At 38.4% G+C, this 12,979-nt stretch overlaps 1 protein-coding gene across 3 annotated transcripts in view; it reads right to left on the bottom strand.

The window, feature by feature from the left end:
- Window positions 1-12,979, bottom strand: part of CSMD3 (CUB and Sushi multiple domains 3) — a 1,226,382-nt gene that overhangs the window by 469,627 nt on the left and 743,776 nt on the right. For all 3 annotated transcript variants that reach the window (XM_038390468.2, XM_038390469.2, XM_038390471.2), the window contains 3 exons: window positions 12,591-12,707; window positions 2,601-2,816; window positions 1,821-2,009 (listed from right to left, as the gene is read on the bottom strand). In XM_038390468.2, the coding sequence (XP_038246396.1) occupies window positions 1,821-2,009; window positions 2,601-2,816; window positions 12,591-12,707 (522 nt within the window). The remainder of the gene's footprint in view (window positions 1-1,820; window positions 2,010-2,600; window positions 2,817-12,590; window positions 12,708-12,979) is intronic.

Raw genomic sequence — 12,979 nt, 5'->3', positions numbered from 1 at the left:
AGGCTGCTTCAGGAGAGACTGCTGTGCCCAGCAGAGCCGGGCGCTGATATGTGGGCTCCCCTTGCCTCAGGATAGGTCGGTCAGCCTGCTGTCTCTTCCTCCCTAGACACACCACTCTCCTCTTTCTTCCCCCCCCCCCCCCCGCCACCCCCCACTTCAGTTGAAAAAAGCAACTGAAAATATACTAGGATGTCCCTGGAATGATGGGATTGAGAAACCTGCATCATGTGACGCTGTATCTGCCCCATGAGGCACTGCCAACCCTTCCCAAAGTACACTGTGGCCAGTTGCACAGTGGAATAGCAGAGTGCACTGCTCTCCCTGTGGATGCAAAAGCTGTTAGTGTGGATACACTCTGCTAACACAAGGAGCTAGTGTGGACATGCAACAGTGGTATTAATTAAAGCATTTTAATTAAAGCGGCATAACTTTTGCCAACAAAACTTTGTAGTGTAGACAAGGCCTTAAATTCCACCTGAGACACAAGGTGGGTGAGGAAATATATTTTATTGGGACAACTTCTGTTGGTGAGAGAAACAAGCTTTAGGCCTTACACAGTGCTCTTCTGCAAGCTTGAAAGCTTGTGTCTCTCAGCAATAGAAGCTGATCAAATAAAAGATATTACCACTCCCATCTTGTCTCTTTAATACCCTGGGACTGACATGGCTATAACAAAACTTAAATTCCACCTGTCATACAAGAAGGATCTTTCCTTCCCATTCCCCCACACACATACTCAATGCTATTCATCCCACAGGGAAGAAATGAGCTAGAGGGAAAGAGAAATGTGAAGTGCCTGTGGCAGCATTAAATCAATTACTAAACTAATTCATTTCTCTAGTCCCCTATCAAGCAAACATTTATATATGTGCTTAACTTTATGCACATGAGTAGTCTGGAACTATGTACATATGTGAAGTTAAGTATCAGTATATTTGCAGAATAAGGGCTTTGATTCACCAAATATTAATATTGGAATAATTCAAAATTTAGTCAATTAATATTCTTTATACCAACAACAAATTTAGGGGGAAAAAATCTACTTTCATCTTTATGTACCAATCATATTATAAAAATTCCTCAACAGAGATGCTTTCCCACACAACCCTCTTCAAACAATAAAGTTACTCATTTATTTCCTACAAGATTATAAAAATAAGGATGAAATCCTGTATCCAAAAATCAATGGGAGTTTTGCGATTGACTTCAGTGGGGCCAGGATTTCACCTTAATTGTTGAGGCGAACATCTTCCTACCTGGATGCTTAAAATTAGGCACTTAAATACATGTCCCTATTGTTAGATATAATACAGATGCAACTTCACTGGGACTGAGAATCCCCAGTAAAACTAAAAATCAGGATGTTCATTCATTTATTTATATTAATATAGCATGTTTAAAATGTTGATACATGAGCTCTAGATACCCTAACAACAATTAACTCTACATTCCCCATACAGATGTCACCTAGAAACTTAAATATTAATTTAAGTGTCTATTGTCTGGCATCCAAGTTGGAAAATGTTGGCCTAAATTTATATTCCTGTTTCTGCACCTGATCACCAATATGGAAAAAAAGGACCATTATCTTCTAAATGTGGATGTGCCTAGAAAGTGTCTCCAAGAATTGTCTGTGAAGTTGGTATGCCAGTTCAACTACAGAATTTTTAAAAAAGGAAATAAAATGAAAGAAACATGGAAAACATAAAAAGTACTGTGAAAACTAAGAAGTGTGTTACCATGCTTATCCATGCTGTATATCTGCAACTCTATGGACAATGACTACACGTACAAGCAAATGAAAGCAGCTGACCACGTACCCACACACCTTGGCAGAGGTGCACTCCATACACGTCGGCCACCACCAAGACAGATAATCTCCAAAATTCCTTCTAGACGGTATCCAGATGAACAAGAGAATGTCAGAGTATCACCGACTCCAAAATTAAATCCTAGTCTGTTACCAAATTGTGGAATCCCAGGATCCTCACAAGGTTCAAGATTATATTCTGGAAATAAACAAGCAAACAAAAAATCAGCTTCTATGTGGCAAGAACTGCAATTGTTTACTCTCTATCCACCTTATTATTGCCATATATACTATTATTTTGCGCACATTTCTACGTGACCCTCAATTTAGCCTTTAGAACCAAACACAAAATGAATGCACATATAGTAAATAGGTGATTCAGCTGCGGTTTGAAAATTAGACCAATAAATGCTCATAGCATTTGTAAGATGTCTAACACAACATGCATTACCATTCTTATAAGAGCCATAAATGCCTCAGACACATAAAACAAACTGTACATCATGACCAGTTTCCTAAAGGGCTCATCTGGAATATCACTACTTGAAATTAGGTTTGCTCCATTTTTTTCTCACCCTCAGTAACATACTTTACAGTTTACTGCCTTTTTTACTTCTTCAAATGTGTACTAAAAATGCTTCAACAGAGATATAAGGATTTAATTTCTTAAGGTACAAAGAAAGCAATTGTGTTATTTTACAAAACACTATTCATTCAAAACAATTTTGGACCTCTCTCAAAAAGTTGAATTTTCTTCACTTTATACAAATAGCTCATTTCAGCCCCTTACCAGAGAAAGTAATGTTAAATCCTTCATATGATATTGAAAAATCTGAAATAAAGCGCAACTGAGCCCTGAAATTTCCATAGAGACCGGCGTTGATTGCCGAAGGAAGATCTGATCCAGTCAGGCGTGCTAGTGGCTGAGTGAAACTGCCATTCTCTGTAATTAGTAAGTAGTCATGATGGTCTTCCAAATGAAAGGTGTGAAAGGTGAATTGAACTCCTGTTAGAAACAAATATCTATTTACATATCACAGCGTTAACATGAATGCAATTATATCACTGCTTAAATCTGTGCATTTTATTACAAATGTTAGGTTTCAGAGTAGCAGCCGTGTTAGTCTGTATTCGCAAAAAGAAAAGGAGTACTTGTGGCACATTAGAGATTAACAAATTTATTAGAGCATAAGCTTTCGTGAGCTACAGCTCACTTCATCGGATGCTTCATAGGCCTATGAAGCATCCGATGAAGTGAGCTGTAGCTCACGAAAGCTTATGCTCTAATAAATTTGTTAGTCTCTAAGGTGCCACAAGTACTCCTTTTCTTATTACAAATGCTGATTCAGAAAATTAAAGTAATCCAATATTCTAATACATATGTTCAACCTACTTAAAATGTATAACCAATAGGTCTGCTAGGTTTTTTATTTTTATTTATTTAATTTATTTTGTTAGTTATTCCTTCCTTCCTTCCTTCCTGTTGGTTAGGGTGGGTTTTTTTGTTTGTTTTGTTTGTTTGTTTGTTTGTTTGTTTTTTAAACTTCTATTTTATTGCTACCAGAGTTGGATATTTGCTTTTGATAATTAACTGAATCACACATTTCCTTCTATTTAAAACCAAGTAATGTCTTGTTGTGAGACATCATATTTTGCTACATTTCAAAGTAAGTGCCCCCTAGGTACACAGGCTGGTATTATGGACTGGCAGGCTTGGCTGTGAAGGAAAGGATCACTTACAATAGGTGGCTAGCACTAGAAATATATGAGTTCTGTTTGGGACAGTTTCTGAGACCTGGTCGGCTAAATGTTCCAGCAGGAGATTTGGATGAAAGATAGGAGATAAATGCATCCACTCCCTCCCAATCTGCTCTCCTCTTTGTCTCTCCTCCAGCTCTTTTCCCTCTTGGCTTTGATTTCCTTTTGTTTGTTAGTTTTGTTTTAACATGAGCCATAAAAATCCATTAGCTGGAAATATGGAGGTTAATACCAGAATCCAAGCATTGTGTAAATATCTTGATCTATTCTCGTTTCTGCTGGATGGTATTTTTGTATTTGTTCTATACATTGGATTTGTTCTAACTAGAGTTTGTTTGTTATAAGAATAGAGATTGCACATGTTTAATAAATAACAACTATAACATATATAAATATAAAACCAAGCAATGTGTCATACATGTTTGAATTTTGATGAAAAAAATCCAAAATGTTTAAGTAGAATGCAACAGTTGGATTTCATTTTCTCACCACTTTTATAATAGCACAAAATACAGAGCCAGAAGAGTACCCAGAAGTCACCTACCACAGGACAGGTCCAACAAAGAAAATAACAGAACGCCACTAGCCATCACCTTCAGCCCCCAACTAAAACCTCTCCAACGCATCATCAAGGATCTACAACCTATCCTGAAGGACGACCCATCACTCTCACAGATCTTGGGAGACAGGCCAGTCCTTGCTTACAGACAGCCCCACAACCTGAAGCAAATACTCACCAGCAACCACACATCACACAACAGCACCACTAACCCAGGAACCTATCCTTGCAACAAAGCCCATTGCCAACTCTGTCCACATATCTATTCAGGGGACACCAGCCTAATCACATCAGCCACACCTTCAGAGGCTCGTTCACCTGCACATCTACCAATGTGATATATGCATAAAACCCAAAACCTATAGATCTTTAGCTAATAATGGCAAAAATAATCACTAATGGTGCAGCTGTTCTTTTACTTCTTTAGTGTACTATAGTCTTGTTGGATGGAGGTAGGGACATTTCTATGTTTTCTATCCATTTGGGGATTTTTGGAAAGAAGGGAGGATTGTGGAAAGAAAGAAAGAAAGAAAGAAAGAAAGAAAGAAAGAAAGAAAGAAAGAAAGAAAGAAAGAAAGAAAGAAAGAAAGAAAGAATACAAGCCCCAAATAAGTAGGTTTCCAAATGGTTTCTTTTAAATTTGAATGAGACAGATCAAAATCAAGGAAAGAAGGTGTAATAGCTACAGTCTTGGAGAAAAGGAAAATGCAGCAAGCATTACAGCAGTAATGAAAGCAGAGACAGAGGCAACTAATGACATGTAACTGGTGGCAGGGGAAGATGCTAACATCTCCTTTTCCATTGTCAAAGAGCCACAGACAATATTCCTTATACTTTCATAGGCAACATTACAACAGCCCTCTGGTACTTACTCTGTCTCTTTCTCCTAGGCATATATTAAGATCACTTTATTACAAACATTTCTTTACAGCTGGAGTGTGCAGTAGCATCTTGTTAAGATCTGTGTGTTGCTCTGTTAACATCTCTCCCTGAACTGGACTAAATTTTCCAAGATGAGGGCTGTTCAGATAGTGCTGCTCAACTTGTTGCTGCAGGAGGCACCTTAGATCATGAGTGCCTGACCAATGATAACGTGATGTTTAATGTTCATGACTCTGGTGCCAATGGTGATGAGTTTGAGCTGGTTTATCCTTGCTGAAAGCTGCATGGTGATTAACCATGCCTGGATCACATCACAGGATACCCCTCTTTCTGTTTAACAATAAACTACCATTTATTTCTTTCCTCTCTCAACAAGTTGGATGGTAAATAATAATAGGAATGGGTCAGTATACAGAACAATCTGGATTGTTTGATAAGGTAGGCTTTTTTTAATAATATGTATTTTAATACAGTCATGTGCAAAGTCACACATTGAGGATGAAGGACTATCATGGAATGCAGTGTCACTAAAAAGATCTTTTGGCTGAAGCTGGACAAATTCAGACTAGAAATGAGATGCAAATTTTTAAACAGTGAGGGTAATTAATCACAGGAACAACTGATCTACAGAAGTGGTACATTCTCTATTACGTACAGTCTCTAAATCAAGAGTGACATCTTACATCTCAAACAAAAGTCACAGGCTTGATGAAAGAATTACTGGGTTGGGGTTTCCTAACTGCGTTATGCATAAAGTCAGACTAAATTATCTTAATGGACTTTTCTGGCTTTAAAATCTATGAATCTATGAACAAAACAATAGATCCATTCTGGATACATTACTTATTCTCTCTCTTCTTAACTCACACCATGAAAGACCCCTGGCCTTTTTGTGCACAAACCCTGTCCCTACTTTGACATAGATTCCAGGGAGAGATTTATGGCAGTATCTCAAAACCATGGGATACTCATCAGTTTCAGCTAAGTTTCACTTTTAGTTTTTTTCAAACCCAGAACTCAAAGTCTAAATCAAGGGGATGTTTGCATCGCTTTCCCAGTATGTGATGACATTTCTAAGCACCAAAGTATATTCTAATTGTTGTTGCACAACTCAGTTCTTAGCAGAAAAATGGTCTACTCATTTTAATGTACACTGTGTGACAGATTATGATGTCTCAGGAGAAAAAGTTTAGAAGAGATTTTTGGGCAGGGATTTGTTTTGTTTTCAGAAATATGAGTGAACACTTTAAAATAAATAAGATAGGAAGATATATGACACTCAAGCTTTCTCTCTCAGTGTTACGAACCTGGTTGTTTGATGAAAAATCTTCCATTAGTTCATAAATTTAATTATAAATTTGATATTCCATAGATAGTATCATTTCATAGAGAACATAATATGAATAATATTGTTATTGTAATGAAGTAAAATAAAATACAAATGATGACATGCTTTGTTTTAATATACACATCCCTCCCCTTATCACATAACAGCTGTTTGAACAGATAAAATAATTATCTGAAGAAGCATTTTGCATGTTTCTAGCGAAGGAAATTATGTACTTGTTTTTTTCAGTTACTTCCAGAAGTTTTACTATTTAATATTACTAGTTTTTTTTTTAAGATACATATGGATCTTAATAGTGCTCCATGAGAAATATATTAAAGGTATATTTAAGACTACCTATAGTCTGGGGCATAGATCAGAAGTGGAGTTAAAATACATTTCTTTATAATGAAGGTCACACTTAATGTTTTATTAATGTAATTTTTGCGTGCTTGCAGGTTCAGTGTTAATTTTTGTAGTGTACTTGTACTTTGTGTTGGTTAGGCTGAACCTGAGCTGCATAATTTGCATATCCATATCCAGAAAGCGATGGACCTATTGGAAGGAAGATTTAGCCCTGATATGGAATGTTATTGCCCTTGCTTTTCTGACTGGGAGGTCCTTTAAGGTCATTCAGTCACTCATTTGATGACATTCCTTGTGCTTTCACATGTAACAGGGGCGATCACATGAAGGTTGTCATCTCATTCATCAAGATCTGAATTCACTGCCACTCTCCAGACCCATATCCAGTAAACCTTTCTGGATCTACATGTCAATGCTACATGCCAATGGAAAAGACACCAGCCCTCACTGGCTTGAATTGTGGCCTGCTTGTGATTCTCCAAACAAAGACCTGATTGAAGATCCAACAAAAGAAGTGCCAGGATTCTGCCTTCCCCACAGGGAGTGGACTTCACTCATCCGCATACAGACAATGTATTGAAGGTATGTATATTTTCTCCACAAATGGAAAATCAAATAATCAGCAAATTGTGACTGTGTGAGGTGTAAGTCATACGACACATCATGGACAACTGCCCCATTAACGCTTACAGTGGTGGTACAAGAGGGATCCACCTAGCTACTCCAGAAATATTAGAATGGCTTTCAAATCTTAACATTCTGTTATAATCACAGCCTGTTGTTTTTCAAATGGCATACAAAAGAAAAAGAAGTGTTAATTAAATTTGTATTTATACAGAAGGAAATCTGAAGCCTTAAATGCCTTCTTATGTAATGTGTGGATGTGCATTTTTAAAGTATACTAACGCACTCTGCCCCAACACTACCAACCAGAAATCTGGCAACAGCTGAGAAAAAAACATAAAAAGCAACATAGAAAATGTAATTAGAAAAAATACTATCGTTAGTTAAAAATGGGACAAATATAAGAGACTTGTTGACCTCCTTCATGTCTAATACATGTTATACTGTAGCAGAGAGTATATAATGATGTTTCTAGAGAACTGTTACTTAGCTTACACCCTTAAAAATAAACAAACAAATCCATTTTGTATGTGGTCAAGATTGTGATTTATATTGGCCCTACAGGAAACATTCTACAATGCAAATGTTCCCCCTCCCTCTTGGCTAATGAGGGCCTCAGTGTTAGGATATATATATTCAGGCCTGTCTGTAAAGGCCTATACTCTAATAATTTAGGTGTATTCTTATCACTTAGCTAGTTATAGAGGTATAAAAGAAAGAATCAAAATCACTGTCTGCTGGTGTAAGGGCCTTCTCTTACTGTGACAGTCTGAGGTCCTGTTCTTAGGCTAAGGCCTTTGGCTAAGTAGTAGAGGCAGCCATAAACTGGGAAGCGAAAGGTCACATCCTCACATTCCAAATTAGTCACATTGAAATAAGGTGCTATTGGGCTGTTAGGAATACAATCCTGTCCTGGTAATGCCTATCACCTCCAGAGAAAGGGAAGTGTCAAGAAGATGTAAAAGGAAACTTAGTTTGATAGCATCCTGTCTGGCAAGAACTCACTTATCAATAGCTGGGATGTGAAATCCTCATTTCTGTGTTGTTCTATAATTGTAGTCCCCATTTCCCTATTGTTTGTCTGTATAATCTCTGACTGGTTCTGTGATTGTTTCTGTCTGCTGTACAATTAATTTTGCTGGGTGTAAACTAATTAAGGTGGTGGGATATAATTGGTTAAATAATCATGTCACAATATGTTAGGATTGGTTAGTTAAATTTCAGTAAAATGATTGATTAAGGTATAGCTAAGCAGAACTCAAATTTTACTATATAGTCTGCAGTCAATCAGGAAGTCGGGGCAGGAGGATTGGAATCATGTTTTGCTAAGGGGGGGAATGGGAACAGGGCCACAGGTAAGGCTCTGTGGTGTTAGAGCTGGGAAGAGGAATACTAAGGAAGGAAACTGGAATCATGCTTGCTGGAAGTTCACCCCAATAAACATTGAATTGTTTGCACCTTTGGACTTTGGGTATTGTTGCTCTCTGTTCATGCGAGAAGGACCAGGGAAGTAAGTGGATGAATAAGCCCCCTAACGCTCAGAAGCATCAAAATCAATGTCTTTTTGCTGTGCAAGGAAGAAAAAAAAATGAAAAACCCATGCAAGGAGTCCTTATCCTCTGAACAAAGCAAAACCTAACTCATCAGTCACTCCTTGCACATCCTTAAGTAGTGCAGTTCAATAATGGTAATATCAAATTATATTATTCATACTTTAGATTGGGTCTTTCCTTCTAAGGATTTTAGTATGTTTGTACAAAACAACAGTTTTCCTTAGAGCAGCATGAAAACAAATGAAAAATATGTTAATATCTGTAGTGTTACCAACTATCACTGTCTCATGAGTCTCAAGATCGTTAGTGTTCTTCTTAAAGCCCCAACTCCTTGAGTAATCTGATCAAGAAAGAATCTCAACTTTTATTTTTAAAATAGTATGTTCCTAGATCAGGGTTGCAGTGAAAAGAGGGATCTGAAGCAGCCAGTTACTCTTATCATACCCTCCACCCACATGACTTTGTACTGATAACTCTCAGAGATGTTTTGGGGCTAGTCTTCACTGAAGAGTTAACTCAGGCTCTTACTCAGGGGTTGCCCCTAATCCAGCTCCTGTTCACACACAGGAACCTGAGAGTGGTGGTGCTTTGCACCCAAGTTAGCCAACCTGCCCTGGGTTAACACCTAGTGCTGCTTATGTTTGGGCTGGTAACCCACTCACTTTGTAGTGAGGAACAGGCTAACTCACTCAAGTGCTGACAGACCTCCAGTGCTTTCCCACAATGCCCCCGATATGCCCAGAAGGACAGATAAGTTCTCTCATGAGTGTAGCATGAGCGTCTACCTAGTAACTTGTAGTAAGGAGTAGCTTTGCAGCGTGGCTGCTCGCACATGGGCTATGATAACCTGGGAGCCAATCAAACCAATACAGTGATGACATACCTGTTGTGAATGTGCAGAATGCCTTGCTCATCTCAGTGATGTAATAATTCAGATGCCCAATGACGATAATTTAATGCCAATATTGTTAACTATTGCATTTCTCAGAAAGAACATGGAAGGTCACAAATTTGTACAATTTACTGGGAGTGATGTCTCAGTTTGGTGCAACCACTAGGTGATCTTTGGGAGTTGCCACTGTTTATATACCTGCCTTCACTTCTCTCTCTGCACAAGAACTAACTGATTTCTTCGAAGAGAAAGTTGAAGAAGGTCTCCCCATCTCCTGTTTGCCTTCTGTTCCCCATTCCTACCTTACAACTGTCTCCTCTTCCCTATCACAGACTCAGAAGTTTCTTGTCTGTTTTCCCTTTCTTATCCCTCCACTTGATCCAGTGACCCCATCCCAGGGCATTACTAGTTTCCCTCTTTCCCACTATCATCCCCTTCCTTACTCATCTCCTTGGCCTCTCACTCTCCTCTAACCCCTTACAAAACAAATATGTTATAGTCTCTCCCATCTTAAAAAAAATACAGACTTGTCCACATGGGCCTCTCCAACTACTACTCAATCTCCCTTTCATTTCTAAACTCATTGAACATGCTGTCTCTTTAAGCAATCACCATCTGAAATTCCTATTCTCCAATTCCATTCAACACCTGCTTCTAATCTCATTTCCAGCCTTGCACTTCACTGAAACGACTTTCACCAAAATCTCTAATGACCTCTCTCAAGGTTCCTTCCCCACTCTGAACTCTAGGGTACAGATGTGGGGACCTGCATGAAAGACCCCCTAAGCTTATTCTTACCAGTTATAGTTAAAACTTCTCCAAAGCACAGATTTCTTTCTTGCCTTGGGAACCAGCTTAGATTAAAAACCTGATACGCTGCCACCACCAAGCGATTTAAACAAAGAAAAGGGAAAGGACCACTTGGAGTCCTATCCCCCAAAATATCCCCCCAAGTCCTACACCCCCTTTCCTGGGGAAGGCTTGATAATAATATCCTCACCAATTTGTACAGGTGAACACAGACCCAAACCCTTGGATCCTAAGAACCATGAAAAATCAATCAGGTTCTTAGAAGAAGAATTTTATTTAAAGAAAAAGGTAAAAGAATCACCTCTGTAAAATCAGGATGGTGAATACTTTACAGGGTAATCAGATTCAAAACATAGAGCATCCCTCTATGCAAAACCTTAAGTTACAAAATATACATTCCCTCCAGCACAGCAAATTTCACAAGCCAAAACACGAAGAAAACCTAACACATTTTCGAGCTAGATTACTTACTAACTTTACAGAAGTTGGAGAACTTGCATCCTTGATCTCTTCCCGGCAAAGGCATCACACAGACAAACAAAAGCCTTTGTCCCACTCCCTCCAGATTTGAAATTATCTTGTCCCCTCATTGGTCATTTTGGGTCAGGTGCCAGCGAGGTTACCTTAGCTTCTTAACCCTTTACAGGTGAAAGAATTTTGCTTCTGGCAAGGAGGAATTTTATAGCACTGTATACTGAAAGGTGGTTACCCTTCCCTTTATATGTATGACAACCTTTCCTGAACAAAGCTCAGAACCATGACTTTATGCTCATCCTTCTTGACCTGGCTTCAGCCTTTGAGACCATCAACCACACTACTTCTTGAAATCTTACCCTCCCTTGGCTTTTGTGACTCAGTCATTTCCTGATTCTCCTGCTACCTCTCTATCTACTCATTCAGCATGTCCTTCAAAGGATCTTCCTCATTTCCCCTCCAAATTTTGGTGGAGATTTCAAATGTCCTTTTCCCTTTTCTCTCTACACCTTATCTCTGGGTAATCTCCTCTGCAAAAATAAAATCAACTGTATGGGGATGATTCATAGATCTACAACTCTACTCCTGATGGTCTCCTTCTGTCCAAACTATATTATCATTCTCTCTGACATCTGCTCATGGATGTCTAGCCCTTAACTCAAGATGAATATGGCTAAAACAGAGCTTTTAATCTTCCCCCAAGCCCTCACCACCGATTCCATTTTTTATCACTGTGGGTATCACCACCATCCTCCCTGTCCCTCAGACCATAACATTTCTGATAACCATTCGGAATGCTACAAAGATCATTTTCCTAGCCCATCGCTGTGGCCATGTCACCGCTCTTTTTGCATCCCTCCATTGGCTCCATTTTCTCTTATCATATCAAACATAAGCTACTTGACTTCACTTTCCAGGCCCTTCACCATGTATCCCCCAACCTATCTATCAACTTTTATATGCTATTTAGACACCAATTGTCATCACCAACTGTCCAACAATGCCAGTCTTCATCACCCACTTGTTAAATATTCAAACAAATACCTTTATGCTTTTCCCTATGCTGCATGTCTTGCTTGGAAGTAGCTCCCCATGAACATCTGCTAAGCCATCTCATTGTCCTCCTTCAAAGCCCTCCTTAAACTCTCCTTTACTGTAATGCCTAATAAAACTTGACAATGGGTAAATGGATCGTGTGCTGTTGCCACTACCTATTATGCTGAAAATATTGTCCCATTCTTTCCTTGTGTTATCTTGACTATCGGTCTATATCCACCTGTTGTCTCTTGTCTTGGATTGTAAGGGACAGGAACCATCTTTTTGTCCCACGTTTGTACAATGACTTGCACAATGGCGTCTTTCGTCCATGACTGGGACATAAGGGCTACCACAGTATAAATTATTAATCATCATAATTAATAATGTTTATAGCAAATCTCCCAGCTCATCAGTGCTAACCTGGTTTTGCATATGGGGCATGAAATAGCAAACTAAAATAAAGAAGACTGAAACAAAAATACAATTAAATCTCTTACCTTTTCCATGGGTGACATCCACAGTCCATGTACAATTCAGGGAATTTGGGTACAATTCAGGATAACCAGGAGATAAAATTGTTCCACTAGGTCCTCTAACATCTCCTCCGCATAAGGCTAAGAATAATAAAGGGACATATTAATACAATAGACATGTAAAACCTAGACATGTAAAAGAGCAAAGAAATGTATCATATCTTTTAAAACAATGATCTATATGAGTGATTCTACAATTTCCTCCGCAGCAAATCTCTAATTTTACCTAAAATTTACACAAAGTGCTCAGAAATTAAGTACGATTAATTATTTGCTAAGGTCATTTTATAAATATTATCAAAATGAATTGCTAATTACACCAATTGTTTTCTGATAATATCTTATGAAAAATG

This window comes from Dermochelys coriacea, chromosome 2, assembly GCF_009764565.3.
Source record: "Dermochelys coriacea isolate rDerCor1 chromosome 2, rDerCor1.pri.v4, whole genome shotgun sequence".
NCBI lineage: Eukaryota > Metazoa > Chordata > Testudines > Dermochelyidae > Dermochelys > Dermochelys coriacea.
This window is presented reverse-complemented; position numbering and strand designations above follow the sequence as displayed.